Source organism: Psammomys obesus, unplaced genomic scaffold, assembly GCF_907164565.1.
Source record: "Psammomys obesus unplaced genomic scaffold, mPsaObe1.curated_primary_1811, whole genome shotgun sequence".
Lineage (NCBI taxonomy): Eukaryota > Metazoa > Chordata > Mammalia > Rodentia > Muridae > Psammomys > Psammomys obesus.
In genome coordinates this window covers 4461909-4484988 of record NW_026591872.1, presented here as the reverse complement: position 1 = coordinate 4484988, position 23080 = coordinate 4461909, and the positions used below count along the sequence as shown (strand labels likewise).

The following is a 23080-nucleotide window of genomic DNA, read 5'->3' as shown; positions in this document are numbered from 1 at the left end:
CTACGTAGTTTTACAAGAGCTACTTAAAAACTGTACTTTAATGTGTGTATTTATTGTATTGCTTCAAGAATGTGGTTTGAATTTAAATAGATCCAAATCAGTGTAACAATTTAATGATTATATAAATACATATAATTTCTGCTATATTAAGAGAACTTATTATTGAGATAGTGACCTTGTAGTCCCTGTTGACCTTAAATTTATAATCCCGGATGCTAAGATTATAGGCATGTGCCACTAGACTAGCTAAGGCTTAAAGTTGGATTGCATAGCTGGGTATGGTGGCTCATACCTATAATCCTGGCATCTGGAAGGATGAGGGAGGAGTCCCATGAGTTTGAGGTCAGCGGGGGCTACATAGTGAAGCTTAGTTTCAAACACAACAACAATAAGAGCCAAAAGAAAATTAAACAAAGCTAAGTGGCCTAGATGTATCAGGGAGTTGGGAGCATTTACTGTGCTTCTAGAGGACCTGAGTTCAATTCTCAGCACCCACATCTGATGGCCCACAGTTGCCTGTATAACTCCAGCTCCAGGGTCTCTAACATCTCTGGCCTTGTATACACACACACACACACACCACATTGAACACACATGAACATACACACATACACAGAGTTAAAAATATCTTAAAAATAAAAAAATTGAAGCTATTTAATATAATATTTTATTTAAGTTTTGCCTTACTGATGAATAAACCTAGGCCTTGTGTATACTAGGCAAGTACTACTTCTGAGCCATATCTTCAGCCCTTTACAAAATTATTTACATTAGCATACAATGTAATAGATTTTATTATGGCATTTTCATAATGTGTCATACCTTAATTTACTGGCTTTCTTTTCACTACTTTCATCTACCCACCTCTTGCTGGCCTCCTTTCTCCTCCTAACTAGTCTCACCACTTGCTTTTATGTCGCATATATTCCATTATCTACTTTTTTCTCTCTGTCTCTCTCCCTCATTCCCTCTTTTCCTTCCTCTAAATTTGAATCAAGGTATCACTGTGTAGCCATGGCTGGCTTGGAACTCACTTTGTAGACCAGTCTCATAAATGATGGGATTAAAGGCATACACCACCGTGGTTTACCGCCATTATGTACTCTTAGTCTACCCTTTTTTTTTTCTTTGAAGTCTGTTTTTCTCTTTCTACTTTCATGACCCACACACGTGTATACTTAAAAAGATGCCATTTGTCTTTCCTAGTTTAGGTAATTTTGTGTAAAATAATACATGATTTCCCATTTTATCTGTTTTCCTGCAAATGTCAAGATTTCATTTTCCTTCATGCCCAGCCCATTTTGTATTTTCTTTTCCTTTCTTTCTTTCTTTCTTTCTTTTATTTTTGTTTTCAAGACATGGTTTCTGTGTAGTCCTGGCTGCCCTAGAACTCAGAGCTCTGTAGACCAGGAAGCATCCACCTGCCTCTGCCTCCTAAATTCTGGGATTAAAGATTATGCCCCACCACAGCTAGGTTTCCCCCTTTTTGAAGTCACTGTTCTCATGTGTCCCAAGCTGACTTTGAACCGCTATATGATTAAGAATGACCATGAATTTATGATGTTCCTTCTATTTTCCAATTACATGTATATCATACCTTGTTTATTCAGTATTGGAGATTTAACCCAGGCCATAAACCATGTATAGACAAGCACTGTACTAACAGAATTATATCCTCAGTCCCTAAATTTTCTGTTTTGAGACAGGGCCTTGTCTAGTTGCCCAGGCCAGCAATGAACATGAAATCATCCCATTTCAGCTTTCCAAGTGGCTGGGATTACAGGCCTGCACTATCAGGTCCTGCCATAATGAAATATTATAAGCAATCAGTATTTAAATATTTTAAAGACATCACCATCCTATAGTTTGTTTTCATCTATTTGACTTCTTTATGTACAAACTTTGTTTCATACAACTTAATTTTAGAGGTTTTAAAAAAATCATGTTATAGATATTAACATTTTCATCTTGTTAAAGCATATAGTTTTGTAAATGTATTATAAAAATTCTTTATTTGGAAACAGTATCTTAAATATAAAACAGCAACTGGAAATGCTAAAAGTGAGGCTAGAATTGATACATTAATGAATTTGGGTGATGGAGTATGACCATGCATAAAATTATTAGGTGGATTTTTGCTTTACATTTAATAATTTTAAGTTTTTTTTTTTTTTTTTTTTTTGAGATAAGGTCTTATGTAGCTCAGGCTGATCTGGAATTTGCTTTGTAGTCCAGGGTGACCTTGATTTCATTATCTTCCTGCTTTAGCCTTTTCACTATTGGGATCACAGGCATGTACCACCATGGCTAGCTGATTATTCCTTAAAATAAAAAAAAAGAGCAACAAGTACTCCCCAGCCCTGCAATTTTTAAAAAAGTGTAGTGTGTTTTGTGTTTCATGAGATTGCTAAGTTTTTCTTGTTTGCAGCATTTTACCACTATATAGCTATTGTGAGATTAACAGTGCCTGTAATGATAAAAGCAACATGATGAGAATCAGCTCAGAGGAAAAAAGCAATTTGCATAGTATAGCTGGTTTTTGCTCCTTCATGGTTTCTTCTTTTTCCCACCCTTTATCTTCCCAGTTTCACCCCCTACCCTAACACTGAGAGAAACAAAGATAGAAGGAAAAGGAGAAAAAGGAGAGAAAGAGGTCCCTGAATGTAATTGTGTTTTATTTTGACCACTGCTACTAACAAACCACAACCAGCCTCCCTAAATGACCAACAGCCACTCACTCAGTCTCTTGGGGCCCTCACATTTATGTCTCCTTTGAAAAGTTTCTGGAATGTCAAAAGATACACAATCACAGAAATTATCTATAGCTGACAAAACCATGTTTCTGTTAGTGCAGGAGGCAAATCATGGTCACTTGCTGCAGATAGTTCAAAGCAGCCCCACATCCCTACACCTAAGATGAAAAAAAAGCACATTTTTATAATATTTCTGTGTTTTTTAAAGAAACCAAAATTCCAGAATTCTCAGAAATGTTACTACAGCATAGCATGCTCTGAGTTCTTGGGTTTGATTTTCAGCACTGAAAAACAAAAAGCCACAAACTGTATAGGGCATTTTAAATTTTTTAAGGAGGCAAATTCTACTTTTTTAGTGAAATATTCCTTACTTTTTTTTTTATTCCTGCCGCCACAATTTGCAGGGCAGTATACCTGATGTTATGAAATGGCAGTGCTAAGGCAGAGACCTTAGGAATGATCATTTAATTGACATTCTACTACATTAATCAATACGTGCATTTTTTTTTAAGCTGTGCCTATAGTAGTCCTAAACTAGAAGGATTTCCTATTGAGGCCACAGTAGTAACTTCTGTGGGCCTTTTCTTACACACACACACACACACACACACACACACACACACACACACACACACACACAGAGAGAAAGAGAGAGAGACCTTCTTTTACTCTGTCTAACCTTATAGGAACTACCAGAGGTTTAAAAAAAATGGTTTCTTTTAGTTTTTGAGTTTATAATATGATTACATCATTCTCCCTTCCCTTTCTTCTTTTCAAATTCTTCCATCTAACCTCTTGCATTCTTTCAAATTCATGACTGCCAGAGCTCTTAAGGACAAATATGTAATTGTGCTCCATGAAAACTAACTGTCTATTATCTAAAAGATCTTACCTTTGAGGGATAAGCTTTGTTAGGTAATATTTTGTCTATCAAAACAGTCCATCTTTCACATACCTATATACTATTATTAGTTTCTAGAGTTGTCACTTATTTTTTTAATATTTAAAAACTTTAGTGTGTGTGTGTGCACGTGTGTGTGCACATGTGTGCACGTGTGCGCATGTGTTTACGCACTTGTGCATGCCAGGATGGAGGTCAGAAGACAATACAGTGTGTGGTAGTTGGTTTTTTTTCCTTCCACCATGTGGGGCCAGGGGATTGAATTCAGATCATCAGGCTTGGCAGCACATGCCTTTAGCCATTAAGACACTTCTCTGGGCCACCAAATATATTTTTAGATGATAAATTATAGACCTTCTAGGGCTGGAGAGATGGCTCAGTGTAAGAACATATACTGCTCTTCCACAGGGCCAGAATTTTATTTCCATTGTCCATGTTGGGGTGACTCAACCAGTTACAAGTGGTAACTCCAGCTGCAAAGGAAGCCATCACCTCTGGCATCCTCGGACACCTATACATGACATGCACATACTCAAATTCACAGATACACATAAGTAAAAGTAATCAAAATACATGTTATGGGCTGAAGACGTATTTCAGCAGTTAAGATTTACTGTTATTAGGACCTGGGTTTCCAGCACTGGGTAGGGGGTCCACAACTGCCCATAGCTGTAGTTCTAGGAATTATGTCATCCTTTTTTAATTTTGCAGGCTCCTGCATGCACATAGTGGACATATATACATGCATTTAAACACACATACATACACCAAAAACATTAAACAGATCTTTAAACAATTATAAAACTTGTGTAACATGATTGTTTTTCGCAAGAAGTATCAAAATATTAGAGGACTCCTAAAGGTAATTGTTTTCCTCAATAATTTGTAAGTAGCTTGTGTATGCCCAGAACTTATGTAGTTCAAGCTGGCCTAAAACTCCTGGTAATTCTGTTACTGAAGTTTCCTAAGTACTTGGTCTCTAGCCACTGAAACTATTTTTTTTTTTGAAACAGGGTGTCATATATTCCAGGCTGGCCTTGAACTGACTATGTAGCTGAGGATAACCTGGAATTTCTAATCACATGCCTTCTAATCTCATGTATGCAAGCCATCACACCTAGTTTGCATGGTATCAAACCAAAGTATCACACCTAGTTTGCATGGATCAAACCCTGGGCCTCATACATGGGCAAGGACTCTACCAACTGAGCTAGATCTCCAGTCCTGCAACTTTTTTTTTAAACTGATTTCATATTTTAACTTGTATTCATAAATTAAGTGTAAGTCATAGTCTGTTTTTCTGGTAAGAGAAATTCATTCTTCAGAAAGTGTTGGTGCAACATTAAGATGTTATTAAGTTGCTACTTTGTTTGCCAAGTTATTTTATAATTATGAAATAGAGAGTTTGCCATTAATGTAACTGCCTTTTCCTACTTACAAGGTTAAAGCTTTTGTTAATTTGTGTTTTATAACATTTTTTGCTTTCTTCATAAGTGCTTGTTTCCACAAAATAAAATGGTTTTGTCCTAGTATTTGCTTTTGAGGGTAATATTTTTGATATAGCATTGATAATAGAGGTACATACTTTGCTTAAACAAATTTATGTAACCTTTTGGCCTGTTTTTAAAAACTAAGTGAAGCATAGGTGAACAATACTCTTATACCTGAAGCACACTTGTAGGCAGTGAGCATAAGTACTTCAGGCTTGTTTTGTGTTTTCTCTTTGCTGAAATCATGGGGAGTAAGTAGGAGGAAAAGCTAAATATTCATGTTACAAAGCAGTCACATTATGCTTCTGAAATCAGAAGAACATAACTTATTTCATTCAGGTTTTATGTTCTTGGGGAGTTGAGGCAGAATTTTCATAACAGCATAAAACTGAGAAAGGGAAAAACTGGTACACTCAAATATTAAGGGAGTAAAATTATACTGAGACCGAGACAGGACATTTGAATATTTTTAAGGTCATAATAGAATGGGCAAGTATTTGAGGTCATTTTGTCTGTTATCATCTGCAATGTAGGCTAGTTTACTAGAAATGTTTAATAGATAAGACAGTAAGACAGATGCAACATTCTGAACTAATTACTAAAAGAATGCTGGTCTACTATTTGTGGATTGCTTTTGGATGACATAATTTAATCTGTATCTGAAAAAAGTTCCCCCGTGTCTTAAACTTTCCATTGCCTTGCCTCAGGTTCTAAGTATTTATTATTATTATTTTTTTTTTGGTTTTCTAGTATATAAAGAATACCCATTTTATATATAATAAGGCAATACATACCTGTTATTGCAAGTAAATTGCCTGAATGTGATAAACCATTAATGATTTTGTACACAATTTGAACAAATCTTTGAGGTGCTAATTAATAGCTTATGATGACAATATTATCTGCAGGCTAATAAATGTGCTTGTGGACTAGTGACTGACAATATAGAATGACATTTCAATTATTTCTTAGTTATATAGTGATGACTATACCATAGGTAGGAGTTTGGAACACTGATATAATCTTTCCTCAGTCATTGGAAAGCTTATTGAAAAAGGTATGCATCAACATTGCTGAAAGTAGTAGAAGATGAAGCTGTTAGAAATTGAGGGAACAAATGCATTTGTCATAAGAAGGAACAGAAAGAAAAACAAAACAAAACAATTTTTACACCCTCTCCTTTTGACCCAGGATTTTACTCTGTATTTTATGCTGGCCTAGAACTTGCGGCAACCCTTCCTCAGACATTCAAGTGTGTGAATTGGGATTTCAAGTGCGTGATTTGCTTCCTCTGGCTCTAATTTCTTTCTTTTTCTCCCTTCCTCCTACCCTTCAAGATATCATGCATCCCAGGTACAAGCTTACTGTTATAGTTCTGGTTGATCTTGATTTCTGATCCTCCAGTACCATGCTCTGGAATTTCAGGCGTGTGCCACCATACCAGGTTTGTGTGCTTCTGGGAACCAAATCCAAGGCTTCTACATGCTAGGTGATCACTGTCAACTGACCCACATTTCCTGTCCAAAGTGAGTTTTCAGTACATGTATATAAAGCTAAGCACACCCAACATACGGAAGGTAGAGGCAGGAGGATCCAGGAGTTCAGTGTGAGGCCATCTTGGGGTATGTGAACTTTGTTTCAAAAACCAGAACCCAAAAATCCTCCAACAATAATACATATATACATTATGTAATTATCAGAACAGGGTAATTGGTATATCTGTCAACTCAGATCAGTGCTTCTCAACTTTTCTAATGCTGTGGCCCTTTAATTTCTTTATGTTGTGGTGATCCCTAACCATAAAATTATTTCATTGCCACTTCATAACTATAGTTTTGCTATTGTTATGAATCTTAATATAAATATCTGATATGCGGGATATCTCATATACGGCCCCCAAAGGGGTTGTGACCCACAGGTTGAGAATTGCTGCCTCAGATGTTTGTCTTTTTTCTGCACTAAGAACATATGAAAACCCCCTCTACTGGTAATTTTTTTTTGAGGCAGGGTCTTAGTCAACTGAATTGTCTTGCTGTCTGTTATTCTTTACTAGTTGAATTCTTTACATTTTAAATGAGTGGTGGGTGTTTAGGAATTTATAACAGATTTTCAAATTTTATACAGATTTAATTAATAATTGCTTTTCACTAGCCTTTTATCTTTAGTTTTGAGAATAATTGTGTAGCTGGGATTGGTGTTACTTGAGTTGAAGAAGAAAAATGTACTTTGCCTGTGCTACAGAGTGATTTCAAGGCTAGCTTGATAAACTTGGCCAGACTTTCAAAAGAAAAAAAAAGTAGAAGAGGATAAGGCTATATCTTATTGATAGAGTGCTTGCCTAGCATGTGCAAGCTCAATTCTCAGTAGCAAAACAGTAAAGAAAAAAAAAATAAGTGAGTTGTGGACTAGTACACGTTTATTTTGTTGGCTTTTTCTAACCAACAAATGGAATATCAAAGAGGCAAGATGTAAGATGTGGGTAACCTGTAGCATGGATAATCTCTGTAAGTGATGGTATTGTGGTATCATATTAGCATAAGATAGGATGTATAAACAGAATCTGTAAACCTTTCTCCCCAGTGCTGCTGAAGACTGAACTCTGGGCTTTGCACATGCTAGGGACATGCTCAGTCCACTCATAAATTGAGGGGGAGTATAGTGGGTGCTGGAGTTGGAGGTGAGAAAGGGTAGGGTGGAATTGATGTAAATATAATACTCATGAGGTGCTCCTAAAAGAAAGAAATAAAGTCTTTTGTTCTCTTAATTCCCATGCCTTTAATCACAGCACTCAGAAAACAGTGATAGGCAGATTCTATGAGCTTGAAGACAGAATATCTACATAGTAAATTCCAGGCCAGCCAAGACTATATATTGAGCTCCTATCTCAAAAAATATGTTGACCTGTAAGATTCTTTTTCCTAAATTGTGCAACTGAAAAAAAAATATAGAGAAATGCTTAAATACAGATGTGTATAGCTTAGAGAATCATGCAACTTAGATGCAAGTCAGATGTAGGGGTACATGTGTATAACCAACATTCAGAGAAGAGTCATAAATTTGAGGCCAGACTCAGCTAATAGCAGACCTAGTGTCAAAAAGCAAGCTAACAGCTACACGTGGTGGGCACACATTTAATTCCAGCACGTAGAAATTGTGCAGTTCCCTCTGAGTTTGAAGCCAGCCTGGTCTATTGAGTAAGTTCTAGGTAAGGTTACATAAGAAGACCCTGTCTCAAAACAAAACAAAATAAAACAAAACAAAACAACACACACTTAAAAAAATCCAGCAAAACCCAAAATTCATATGCGACCTATTTTACATCCCCATCAGGGTAGCATAACCTTTTTCTGATCTCTCTTTTCACCCCCCCCCCATGGTAATCATTATTTTTGCATTTATATTTGGTCATTCATATTCCACTTCGTAAGTTCTGGGATTATAGGCATGTGTCACCATACTAAATTTTAAAGTTAGTATCACACATTAATGAGGATGTGTGGATTGGCCAAGCTGAAACAGGAGAATCAGGAATTCAACATTAGCCTGGGCAACACAAAACCTTGTTTTAAACAACAGAAGCAAAAATGTCAGTGTGATTTGTGTGCATTAGTATACTTCATTGTGGCTTATATTTTCAATGAGCATCTTTTTTGTTTGTGTGTGGGGGGGTTTGAGACAGGGTTTCTTTGTGTAGCCCTGACTGTCCTGGATTTGCTTTGTAGACCAGGCTGGCCTTGAAGTCACAGAAATTTGCCTGTCTCTGCCTCCCCAAGTGCTGGGATTATAGGCGTGCAATACCACGCCTTGTCATTGAGCATCTTTTTAATACATATTATTCATCTTTAAAAGTTGTGGTTTATCCTTATGAAGATCTTTCTATCTTTCGTCTGTTTCCATTTAATTTTTCCTTTGTTTCTTAAGGTGCTTTCATGTTGTTTGTGGGTTATATTGCATGGGAAATGGTGTTGCACACTTGGAATCTCATTGCTTGTGACACTGAGGCAGGAGTATCAAGGTACTAGGCTAGCCTAGGCTGCATGTTAAGATCCTGTGTCCCCCAAGGAAAAGAGCCAGGTCAGCAACCCAGAGGCAGAGCCACTGGGGTGCATAGGAATACTGTCTCAGAAAACCCAAATAGTTCAAAACTCAGGCATATTTTTTTGTATGTGCTGGAGATTTAACCCAGGGCTTTATGCATGCTAAGAAGTGGCTTACCAGGGGACTATACTCTAGCCCTGTGTTCTGGATTTACATAAATTAATAATTAATAAAATTTTTGGTGCTGGGGATTTTATTCTTAAACAGCAATATTTCTTTGGGCAGTCTCTGGGTTGCAGCTCTGCTGAAAGATAATGGTCAAGATTTTTGGGTTTATTTCTTTTGTTTGGCATGTTTACCAAGAATCTCAGTCAGAAAATCCAGTAGCACTTATAAATAGGATTTGGTGTGGAGGTAAAATTGGAGGTAGATACATATATGAATTACTGTCTTGGAAGTGGGTGAGGTCACCCAGTGTGTATGGGGGGGAAAAGTGGTGCTGCTAAGAGCAAAAGCAATATTAGGACAAATATGCTTCCAAGCAAAAGAGTGATGATGCCTCTGGAAAGGAAAGGGAGGGAGGGAAGAGGAGTTGGCCATCCCTAAACTGAGATTAGAATGGCTTCAACGTCAGACTCTTCTTGAGCACTGAGATACCTCCAGTAGAAACTTCCACTACTGACAGGCTGAAAGGACACAGCCTAAGAACATGGTTCATTTAGTGTTGACAAGGAAAACAAGACCCCATTACTCCCTTTCAGCTACAATAATGCCTTTTCTGTGCATGTCCAGGTTCTCCTCTACAATTGTGTCTACAAGTAATAAAATGGCATATGTTTTATCCAGTGTTCAGCAAACTGCTGAATACACAAAATTTAAAAATTATCATTAAGATTATTGTTAGGGTTGTAGAAATGGCTTAGCAGTTGATAGCACTTAACTGCTCTTGCAGAGGATCTGAGTTTAGGTCCTGGCACATATGTTGGGCAGCTCACAACTGCCTGCCTGTAACTCCAGCTCCAGGGATCTGATACCTTCTTCTGTCCTCCACAGGCACCTGAACGTGCTATACACTAATAACAAATATACACATATAAATAAGAACAAATCTTTATAAAATTATTTTTGTGTATAAAATTAATTTTTTGTTAGGTTTTAGTCCTATCCTTTGACATCTTAGGTAATAAAAATATTCTGAACAGAAATATGAAAAAAATTAAATTCTGGAATAGTTTTGTTTATAAGCATTGTAGATGACACTCCTTCCCACATTATATTAAATCACATCCTTTTGGTTGCCCCTTTGGCTGTTTTGATTGTTTTGTTTTTAATTTTGGGTTGCACAAATGTTTTCTAGTTTGTTGTAGTTCATTCACTAGTCACTGACTTTTTGCTATTTGTTTTGTCTATATTTCACCTTATTTTTTTATTGCTTTATCTTATTTTGTAGCAGATGGCATGTTATCTGTAGTGTGACAGTGAAGATGAGAATACAGTATTTCTTTGACATTCTGATTTTCTTTGGGGTGGTGTATTTATCAGTAGCTGAGATATAATGCTTATAGTCTGTTTTTATGATGTGAGTAGCCATTGACATTTGATGAAATTTTTTTTAGGGATCTTAAAATAAAGTTCTTCTAATTCTATCATTGTATTGGCATATATTAATTGTACAAAATAGGTTTCATTAAGGTATTTTTATTTATGTATATAATTTGCTGTGATCACATTCAACCCTAATATTCCCTCTTCTGTCTTTCCCCATAGTGCCCCTTTTATGTTTTAGCCTTTGTAAAAAAAAATTAAAAAAGAAAAAAAAAAGGGAAAAATTCCAAATTCTTTATCCATCATCCGTTCTTTAGTGACTGAAAGTTCAAATCTAAAAGTTGCTATGTAGTAGGGGCTGATTATCCTCTCTTCACCTCCTAAGACCTAGGGTTACAGTTAGGCACCACTATGCCCAGTAGAGACATTTCTTACTTCCCATTGGGTTATCCAATGTTTGTAATGAGAGGCAGAAAAAAAAATTATGTAATAAATTATTTGCCAACTTTTAGAATGATGGGTTGTTAGTTCTCTAGTTCTGATGGGTTAGAAGGTTTTGTAATGATCAAAGTAGTTGTATCTGGGAGACTTTCATATACGTTTTAGGAGATAAAACTTGCTCCTTAAGAATCAGCTGTTTTTAGGATTGAAAATTGATAGATTTATTTATTTTTTATTGTAGTTTGCATTTATGCCGGATTCTCAGTGAAAATAAAAGCCATGACAGTTCGACCTACAGAGGTATGATTTTTAAAAGTATCATAGCTATAATTTTTTGCTTGTTTAATATTGAATCTCCATGTGATGATATGTATGTAAACCAAAAGTATGACTGCATGTAATTGAAGAACTTAATCAGTAAACTGTACTTACAGTAAGACTTTACATCTTGAGTACACATGTTATTTCATCTGTCTGAATTTTATAATCGGAGTTTTGTAATTTTTTTAAAATTTTATTTAAATTTCTATAGTTAGCTGCACCAGTCATAAATTAAATGTGTGAGAACACTGTTCTGGGAAGAAAAATTGTTTTGGTCATTTTTGTACCATTTTTTTTTTTTGGTTGAGCAAATATATTTGATAACATTAACAAGCTGTCCGTTGACAAACCTGGAATGCACTGTTTTTTTTTTTTTAAGTCCTTAGTCGTGTGTTTTATTTTTTTTTTAATTTTTTATTAATTGTACTTTATTCATTTTGTATCCCGCCATAAGCCCTTCCCTCCTCCCCTCCCGATTCCACCCTCCCTCCCCTTTCTGCATGCATGCCACTCCCCAAGTCCACTGATAGGGGAGGTTCTCCTCTCCTTTCTGATCTTAGTCTATCAGTTCTCACCAAAAGTGGCTGCATTGTCCTCTACTGTGGCCTGGTAAGGCTGCTCCCCCCTCAGGGGGAGGTGATCAACGAGCAGGCCAATCAGATTATGTCAGAGGCAGTCCCTCTTCCCATTACTATGTAACCCACTTGGACACTGAGCTGCCATGGGCTACATCCGTGCAGGGGTTCTAGGTTATCTGCACGAATAGTCCTTGGTTGGAGTATGAGTCTCTGGGACGTTCCCTGTGTTCAAATTTTCTTGTTCTGTTGCTCTCCTTGTGGAGTTCCCGTCCCCTCCAGCTCTTACTATTTCCCACTTCTTACATAAAATTCCTCTGAAAGCCAGAAGAAAACAGGAAACAACCTGGGAACCTGCCACAGAGGGCCTCTGAAAGCCTCTGCAGTATAGACTGTCAAAGCAGATGCTGAGCCTGATGGCCAACTGATGGGCAGAGTGAATGTACCAGAAAATTTTTACAAACCCAGTTCATTGTTTTTGCTCAATCTGGTTGTGTTCAGATGGTATCTGGAGAGCTTGTTAAAGGCAGTTGTCGTGGAAAAATATAAGCAAGGAAGTTGTTTGCTGCATATCACAAATAGGATTTCATAAGTAAAATGTTACATAATCAAGTAAGATGTAGATTTTACTTTTATAGGATTTTACTGCTTAATATTCATTAATTTAAAACTAGGTACACAAATTTGGCAAAAGACAAGTGCAAATAAAAGCAATTGTGTCTGACTTATAGTGCTTTTATTAAAAATAATCTCATAGTTTTTCAGTATGAAATCAATATTTTTATTTCTAATAGTCTGTTTTAGCAAAATCTATATAATTTTTTTGTGGTTACGTTATGACATTGTGAACAGATGATTAAGAATAGTGTTTTTACTATAGAAAAGTTTGGTTTTATAAAAAATGAGTATTACCTTAATTTGAGAGAATATATTTATTAGAGTGAACATTTGGAGGCTTGAGGGGAGAGTATTTTTAACAAATGAAACACCAAGTTTTGGTTTCTGTTATTTTGGAAAGCTCTGTTTTAAAACTTACCATCTCAGCTAGGTCCTGTAATCCTGGAACTTTGGATGCTGAGGTGATTATGAATTCAAATCTAGCCCAGGCTACAAAGTGAATTCTGGGCCAGTCTGAGCTGTACAGTGGAACCTTGTCTCAAAGACAACCAAACAAACAACAAACAACCCCCTGAAAGTCTTAGTGTCTCTAGCATGACACCCACAAATACTTGATTTTTACCTATTTATATAATTGTATAGTTGGGCTATAAGTATATAGATCAGCGGTAGAGCACTGGCCAGGCAAATCAGAAGCCTTATTTTCTGTTTCTAGTACTGCAAGAAAATTTGTATAATCACTCATAATGACTTTCAAGGTTTATAACTTACGTTTTCTAAGTGAAGTTGACTGCTGGAAATTTAGGAAAGTGCTAAAGCATTTATGTATGTATGTATATAAAATTCTGCTCTCATATATTACATCCCAACTGCAGTTTCCCCTCTTTCCACTCCTCTCACCTTCCCTCTTCCCCCAGATCAACTCCTCCTCTGTTTCCCATCAGAAATAAAAAATAAAAAAGAGCAGGCCTCCCAGGATATCCACCAAACTTGCCCTAACAAGATAGAGTAAGACTGGGCACAAATCCTCATATCGTAGCTGGATGAAGCAACCCATTAGGAAGAAAAGAGTTCCAAGTACAGGCAAAAAAGTCAAGGATACCTGCCACTCCCATTGTTGGTAGTCCCACAAGAACACCAAACTAAACAACCATATATGCAGAGTACCTAGCTCAGACCCATACAGGGCCAATGATTGTTGCTTTAGTCTCTGAGCCCACATGAGCCCTGCCTAGTTGATTCTGTGGATCATGTTCTCATGCTATCCTCATCCCCTCTGGCTGCTACACTCCTTCCCCCCCTTCTTCTGCAGAATTTCCCAAGCTCTGCCTAATATTTGGATGTGGGTCTCTTCATTTGTTCCCATCAATTTCTGGATGACAGACTGGGTACCAGTCTATGAGTATAGCAGAATATCATTAGGAAGCAATGAAATATATGTATGTATATATATATTTCATTTAATTATATATATATATAATTTTTGCTAGTTATACTTGGTTCTATCCTGCGTCTCTGGGTTATCCTATCTTTCTTTGGTCCTTGGCCATCCAGGCTGTGTCAGGCATAGGCTCTCTCTCATATGTGCTTCAAGTTGGACCAGTCATTAGTTGGTCATTCCCACAAGTTCTGTGCCACAATTTCCCCAGCACATCTCACAGGCAGAACAGATGATAGGTTGAAGATTTTTGTGGCTGGGTTCATCATGTCCCAGTCCCTCTGCTAGCCTTTCCTGGTGAGGCAGAGGCAGGAGGAGAATTTGAAGCCATCCTGGGATATGTTGTGAGGACCCCCCCAATCCAAAAAGGAAAACACCCCAAACCACTAGGTTACTTAATTTTATTCTTCTCCATGCTTTATTAATTTTAATCTTCTTTAATTTTGAGAATTTATGTGGATAAGAGAATTCTTAAACATGTAAAGGTAATCTGTTACTGCTCTTCCAGTTTTAAATGACTCCATAGATCCTTAACATTGTTCATTTACATCATTGTTTGGGTTTACACATGAATCCAAAAATAGTTATGATTGCGGCCTTATTGGCTGAATAACCATTATTCTCCCTCCATTTTTCTGCTTTCTACTTCAACACATAGACCCATTGGTTGATCTTTGCCAGTAGCCAAGCTGTGGTGTAAAGTCCTCATTGGTTGTATGTGGAGGAAATTGATGTATTACTCTGTCTCTTGAATGTCCTTTGTTTTGTCTTAGATTTAGTACGTGTAGTGTTCTCTCTTACATATTCCTTGTTATACTTTGGAATTAATTTCACTTCAGGCAGACAATTTCCACTGTATGTACTGTTTGTTCCCTTTTAAGGTTCTCCCTGCTTTTTAGCAATAAAGCAACATTGTTGGCTAGAGAGATGGTTCGGTAGTTAGGAGCTCATAGTGTTCCTTTGAAAGGACCTGACATCAAATGCTTTTATGAAATATCCCTGTCTAGTTGGTATCCCTAAAACTGCTATTTCTAAAATGTTAACACTAATGTGAAGTATTTACTGAATATTTTCAAATATAAAGGTTGTATATTTCCCTGCACATTGTCAATGTAAGTATAAAGTTTTCCTAATCTGGCTAGCTTGGTAGGATTTTTTTTTTTGTTTTTTTTGGTTTTTTTAGCTTGGTAGTTTTAAAGGACATTTTTCTATTGCTTTAGCTAAAAGTAACTTAAGCTGTGCAGTGGTGTTGCAGGCTTTTAATCACAGCACCTGGGAGGCAGATGCAGGCAGATTTCTGAGTTCGAAGCCAGCCTGGTCTACAGAGTGAGTTCCAGGACAGCCAAGGCTACACAGAAAAGCCCTGCCTTGAAAAACCAAAAAGCAAAACAGAAAAACAAAACAAAACAAAAAGAAAAAGAAAGAAAAAAAGCAACTGAGGAGGAAAGGATTGATTTCATTTTACAGCTTGTAGTCCATCACTGAGGGAAGTTAGGGAAGTACCTCAAGGCAGGAACCTGGAGGCAGAAGCTGGTGTAGAAGTCGTGAATGGGTGCTCCTTACTGGCTTACTCACCTTGGCTTATTTAAGGTGCTTTCTTATAGCACCAAGGATCACCAGCCCAAGGGTGGCAGTGCCCACAGTAAGCTGGCCCCTTCTACACCAGTTATCATTAATCAACCAAGAAAATGTGCCATAGGCTTGTCCACTGGCTAGTCTGGTAGGGACATTTTCTCAGTTGAGGTTTAATCTTCTCAAGTGCCTCTAGTTTGTGTCAAATTATTATAAAACTAGCTGGCACATTTGACCCCTTATCAATTTGATACACAAACACAACACTGTTACATCATAACATTTCTTTTTTGTTCAAACTCTTTGAAAGTTCATTCTTTTTAAAACATCCAAAGTCTCTCTCAAATATTCAGAGTCCCTAAAGTATCTATAGTCTCCAAATGCCGAGTCATAAAAACTCCAAAGTCAATTCAAAAGTTCAGCTTCTCAACTGTGTGTTCCGGTAAAATAATAATAAAAAAAAAGTTACAAGTATTCTTACTCTAGGAGGAAATAAGCAGGACACAATTAAAGCAAAGCAAAACTGTTGAAGCTCAGTAGTATATACAAAGTTCACTGCTTGATGTCTTGGACCTACTTATCATCACCTGGGAATCAGAGGACCTTGACAGTAGCACTTCTGGCTCTGCCATCCATAGCACATGCAGCTAGTTTCCTAGGATCAGACTGGCCCCATTCCATAGCTTCGCTGTCCTTGGCATTCATCGTGCAGTAATGGCTTCTCCAAAATGCTGGTGTCTCCTGCTATAACTTGGCTGTACCTTCTCAGGTGTAGGCACTATCTTTCTGTTGAAGGAGGAAATGTATAAGAAGATATGGCTAATCTCAACACTTTCTTAGTCCACAATAATCAGTAAATCCACTTTTTTTGTTTTATTTCCATTCATGACTTTTGCTTTTTCATTGCCTTTCTTACTTAGAAAATACTTTTTATTGATTCTTTGTGAATTTCATATTATACACTCCCATCACACTCATCCCTGGTCCCTCCATATCTGCCCTCCACTCTTGCAACCTCCCTAACAAAAGAAAACAAAAAAAAATATCAAAAATTAAAACAAATAAAACCCCCAACATTTTGGTGTGGAAGCTGCAGTGTGTTGCACAGTATACCCTTTTGCCCGAACAGCTTTACTTGCAAATGTTCATTAAAATGAGACATTGGTGTGGTGCCAGGCCTCTGGCTTCTGCTACACCATCCATACTGGATTCTCACTGGGACTGTTGCCCTGAGTTGTGGAGATTCTGCAGCTTTAGTTCTGTAGTTTAGTTCTGCAGGACTGGCCTGTTCATGCACTTTAGCAGCTCATATGTTGGGATGGGCCAACTCAAAGCCCTGGATCTGGACCTGGCTGGTAGCTGAGCTGGTCAGCCCACCAGCTCTCCCTTGATGCTCAGGGGTGAAGTGGGGCCAGGTTTCCTGACTGCCAAAGCTGTTGATGGGCAGGGCAGAAAGCCTCTCCAGTTTTGCTTTCTTCTTAATCACCTCGTATTTCTCTACTCTAGCTAACAAACATCAATTGCTGTAGTAAATCAAAGGTTTTTCTTTAGTGGTTCTGGACTCTTGTTGAACTCTTCTACTCTAGCTGAGCTACAGATTCTTTTAATTAACTAACTAACTAATTAATTAATTAATTATTTTTAAATTATTTATTATAATTTATTCACTTTGTATCCTGGCTGTAGTCCCCTCCATCTCCTCCCAGTCCCACTTACTCTCCTTCTTCTCCCCCTATGCCCCTCCACTGATCAGGGAGGACCTCCTCCCCTTCTATCTGACCCCAGCCTATCAAGTTTCATCAGGGCTGCTGCATCAGCTTCCTCTGTGGCCTGTCAAGGCTTCATACCCCATGGGGAGGTGATCAAGGAGCCGGCCACTGAGTTCACGTCAGAGACAGCCCCTGCCCCACTTACTAGGGAACCCACTTGGAAACTAAGCAGGGTGTCTAGGTCCTCTCCATGCATGGTCCTTGGTTGGAGTATCAGTCTCTGCAGGACCCCCTAATCCCAGTTTTTTTTTTTTTTTTTTTGGCTCTGTTGGGCTCCTTGTACAGTTCCTGTCCCCTCCAGAGCTACAGATTCTTAACACAAAGTATCACACAAATGACCCTGGTTGAGTCTTTGCTTCCCATTGAAACATCAAAAGCCAAACCTATATCGTTTAAGCTCCCTGATCTCTGAGCAGTCAGTGGCTTTTCTAGCTTAGGTTGTTAATGTCAAAACACATGGTCAAGTCTGTCACAGGAGTACTTCATGATCTGATACCAATTTCTGTCTTAGTTAGGTTTTCTATTGCACTGATAAACTATGAAACAAAAGTAACTTGCATTTACCATTTCTTTAAATATAATAGGACTTCATTTCATGATCACTTAAAAATATTTACTTAGAAAAATGTGAATTAGAAACTTTCTTGGCTACTTTGTGGATTATAATTTGGCTCAGTTTATATTTCATTTGTTCAGGAAAATGTCCTGGGCCACTTTACTGTAATCTTCTGTGATTAGGATTAGAATTCACAGACCTCCAGTGAACTGTATACAACATATTTGGGACTGTAATTAATGATAATCAGCTGTTTTGTTCTTTCAAGTGATTACTTAAAAAGTTGTCTTAAATGAATAATACTGTATTTTATAAGAAATTTTATTAACAACATTTTATTAAGTGAAAAATATAAAATTGATCTCATTCTTGCCATAGCAACAAAATTTTTCTCTGTTTCTATAGCCTATTTCCTCTTAAACACAATGAGGACATAGGGACATAGTGTTTATAATGGACAGAATAAAAATAATAAAATTTAATGAACATAATAAAATCTTCATAAGGAACTGATAATGTATTTTGTTTATAAAATGAATTAATGGACACATTTATTTCATTGCTAAATAATATCTTTGCTTCCTAAAAGGAGATAGACAGCACATTTTTAGTTTTATATTCTTTGTATTTTGTGATTAAGTAGTCTTCCCCAGTGGAGTTATTTTTTTAATAGAATTTCCATTTTCACTTTTTTTCCCTGAAAAAAATTTGATTTTTTTTCTAAAATGTGATTATAACTAGACTTTATTTTAGTTTCTTTGAGGGTGAAATGGGGTGGGAAAGTATCTCATGCAGTCAGGTTGGCCTTTAACTTGCTGTGTAGATGATGATGGCTTTATACTTTTTATCCTCCTGCCTCTGCTTTCTGAATGAGTGCCAGGACTGTAGGCTGGTTATACAATATCATGCCTGATGTTTGTATGTTTTTCTTTGAGTCCTTTTCTATTTTGTCATCCTGGGGATTGAACTCAGCATCTCAGAAATGCTAGAGAATCATTCCACCAACTGAGCTGTGTATCTCCAGTGCCTAGGCTTATTTTACATTTGTGTCTTTTTTTTTATAAAGTTATTTATTTATACGGTGTTCTGTCTGTATGTACACCTGCATGCCAGAAGAGGGCACTAGAACTCATTAGAGATGGTCATAAGTCACCATGTGGTTGCTGGGAATTGAACTCAGGACCTTTGGAAGAGCATACAGTGCTCTTAACCTCTGAGCCATCTCTCCAGCCCCTACATTTGTGTTTTTATTTTTATTTTATTTTATTTTATTATTTTATTTTATTTTATTTGGAGATGTGTCATGTAGCCTATGCTGGCCTGAAACTTAATATGTGTGCTAAGGTTGACCCTGAACTGCTGATCTGTCTGTCTGCCTCTATGTCCCAAGTGCTTGGATTACAGGCTACAAGCACCTGCCACTGTGCCTAGTTTTAGGGAAGACAGGGTTTCTTGCATGGTAGGCAAGAACCAACTGAAATATGCCAGTAGCCCTCTATTAGTGTTTTTTAGAGCTCCTTGTTTTCAACTTGCAATGCTTGGAAAAAGAAGAAAAATTATTATACAGGAATAAAGAAAAATGACTCAAAGATGTTCAGTCAACTTCTACCTCCCCACTGCCTAAAATACTTCTTGTTGAGGAAATGGGGATCTGATGATAGCATGGGTTACTTGTAGTTGACAATTCTCATAAAATAGCCATTTTTGTGTGTATATATATATATGTGTGTGTGTATTTATTTTTATTTGAATTCTGATAGAAATTGAAGAGTAAAAGAAATTTAGATTTTTGGAAGAAATTCCCTACCATGCTTACTTACTCTACTCCTTAGGTTTCATTGTAGCATCAAGATTTAATTGATTCTACTCTGAATATATTTAGACAAAAAAATCTGTGAAGGTGGCTGGTGGGGAAGTGGTTAATTTTGTTTCTGTCTTGTTGGGATAGAGTATACTCATTAAAAATACCTATGAAGACTTGAGAAACATGGAGAAAATGCTTTAAAATGTGTTAGTGGGTCAAGTGTGTTAGTACATGTCTGTAAATCCAGTACCTGGGAGGTTGTGGCGGGATTGTCCTTTAGAACTTAATAAGACATGGTCTAAAATTAAAAATGGCTGGTGATGTTGCTTATTAATAGAGCACTTGTTTAGCACACATTAAGCTCCAGGACTACCAAAATAAATAGGTATTGAAGAAGAATCAAAGTACTAAATTATGTGCATAGTAAATGTGTGAATATCTAAAATTTGTAGCCATGGAAAGAGTAGAAATGTATGCTTAACCACAGTCATATTGCAGTAGAGAACTTACAGTTGGCTTTTCCTAAACCCATTAGTGTTGTTTTTATAGAAATAAAAAGATAAGCTCCTAAAGAAAACTATTATAAATGTTTTAATACTGATGTTTATAATAATTGTGAGAAATTAAAAATTAATAGATTTTTCTAGCAGAGTTTGCTTTTCTTGTTAAAGAGACTGTCTTTACACTATGTTTTTTATGTTCAACAGATTTTCAAAAAGCCCTCTATGAGTTGTCATACCATGTCATTAAAGGAAATTTAAAGCACGAACAGGCATCTAGTGTTCTTAATGACATTAGCGTAAGTATATATATTTAAAATAGTAATTGCTGCATATCTTTTCACTTTTGCTACAAAGATCTATGAAGTGTATAACATGCATTTTGTCAAAATAATACTTGTTTTAAGGTAATATTATTAAGCCATTTTGCTCTACAAAAGTTGTATTTTTAGTCTTTCTGTCTGCTTGTAAGGAAGAAAAGGTTATACAAACTGGGTGAGCAAAACAAAAGTACTGTAATATAGTCAAAGCCTTCTGAACTATTATTTGACTCTAAAAATAAAGTATTTTCTTCAAATGTTATTTTTTGGTAATTATGATTAAACTTTTCTGGAAGGATTAAATTATTTTAAATTGTGGTTGCACAGCCCCGGTATTCACTTCTTTGTTATCTGCTTATGATTTACTTTTAGAAAATAACAGCTAGATTTAATCCTTTGAGTGGCTAATTGGAGGATTTATGTTAGTTTCAAAGCAGATTCTTTCAAATTTAGATTCAGTGTAAATTGCTAATGAATCATGTCATTGGTGGTTTGATAATTTTAATTGGAAGATGTACTACTAATTGTTAGGGTGTTTATTGTAAACTCATAATTTTAAGTGGTGTGGTATTCTGTTGTTAGGCTGGTTTTTTTAGACTTTCGTAAACTATTTGTTCAGCTTTTCTAATAAATTTTGAGGTGGTATTGGGGGATTTATGGTCTTAGTGTGAATTTTCTATAAGGTTTATATTTCTATAGTCCTTTTCTCTTGGAGTGTAGAATCTGCTTAATATTATATTTATGCTTTTATTGGGGAATTTTAATGGAAGTTTCAAATTTAGCTTTTGTGACACAACTCACCCCACCCAATCCCAGGAACATTTGAGCAGTAGTAATTTTAATATGTATTTCTCTTCCATTCTGAAACTGTCTCCAGGTGAATAACAGTAGTTCATATTGAAGTAGTATATTCCTTTGACAACTAATATTCTGTGTTGGAAAACGTTTGCATTTTTCTACTTCTGGTATTGAATTAATCTAAGCATTTGCATTCATAGTCCTTGAAAAACTGATAGACCACTAAGATAATTTCATTCTGTAAATTGGGAGTATAGTTTTAGTATGCTTACACAATTTGACTGTAATTATTTTTCCATTATGAAAGTGGTCTAAATAAATGATCTTTCCATATTTTTTGATTACTTTATTTTGATTACTTCATTATATCTGTGTGCTTCTATACTGCGCTGTGGCTTTTCTATAGTAATAAACATTTGTCCAGTATCTTAGCCACATACATAAATTGATTTATGTGACTCCTAGCAGCTGCAAGTTTTTTTCTTTAGAAATTCTTTCTTACAATCTCTGAAAATAGATGAATTTTAGGGTTGCTACAGTGCTAGAAAACTACTAGTTACAGTAACTGATTGGTGATCCTTACTAAGGGGATATGGCTTTAAAATTGATGAGGGGAGTATCAAGTGGAGTATCAAGTCAAGAGTCAAATGTGGAATAATACTGGGACTTTCATTCAGAAACAGGATTTGGGGTCAGTCATTTCTAAAAGCTATAACTAAGAGTAAATAGAGAAAATAAAAGTAAAATTTGCTTTGGATACAAAGTAAATAACCTGTGATTAATATAAAAAATAAAAAATTATTTAAATAATTAAAAAGTAAAATTTGATAATCATTTCATCTTCAGAGAATCTTGATTTGTGGAGTAATTGCTTTTAATTAATGCAATTTTTAGATTTTTGATCTTTTTGCATGGATCAGTTATGGGTTATACTTTTTAAATTTTTGGATGAAATATATCATTATTAATGGTCTTTCTTTACCTACATGTGAGGTATTCTATATTTTAGTGCTTTTCTGAGGTGCTTCTTTAGGTTAGTGCTTTCTTTTTTTAAAGCTATTCTGTGGTTGAAATTTAAATTACTGCTGCTGCTTTTTCTTCTTTCTTTTTTACTCTTCCTTCTTCCTCCTTCATTTTTCTTTTCTCCTCTTTCTCTTCCTCTTTTTCTTCCTTCCTCTTCCTCCTCCTTTTTTTTTTTTTTTTTTTTTTTGTGATGTGATCTCGGTATGTAGCCCTTGCTGACTTGGGGTATGTAGACCATGCTAACTTTGAAGTCTCAGAAATCTGCCTGCCTTTGCCTTCCTGCACTGGGATTAAAGGCCTGTACCACCACGCCCTGCACAAGTACTTTCTTTTAATTTATTTTCTTATATTTATGAAATTTGCTTTGGGAAGTTCTAATGTAGAAATGTTGGAGTTTAGTTGATTCCTTGTTGATTGATGAGCATTATTCTGAAATAATAACACTTTCTGTGTGCTATTCTAGAATTTATTATAAATCTATATTTTCATTTAGGAATTTCGTGAGGATATGCCTTCAATTCTTGCTGATGTATTCTGCATATTAGGTAATTAAACCTTTATTTTGTATATAACATGTACTTTGTGGTAAATTCATGTTAAATGTTTTCTTTCAAGTTT

The 23080-nt window shown here is 36.2% G+C and overlaps 1 protein-coding gene across 4 annotated transcripts in view; it reads left to right on the top strand.

Annotated features, from left to right (window-relative positions):
• Positions 1-23080, top strand: part of Thoc2 (THO complex subunit 2) — a 127038-nt gene that overhangs the window by 2144 nt on the left and 101814 nt on the right. For all 4 annotated transcript variants that reach the window (XM_055612132.1, XM_055612131.1, XM_055612129.1 and 1 more), the window contains exons 2-4: positions 11410-11468; positions 20529-20620; positions 22956-23007. In XM_055612132.1, coding sequence (XP_055468107.1) covers positions 11410-11468; positions 20529-20620; positions 22956-23007 — 203 coding nt within the window. The remainder of the gene's footprint in view (positions 1-11409; positions 11469-20528; positions 20621-22955; positions 23008-23080) is intronic.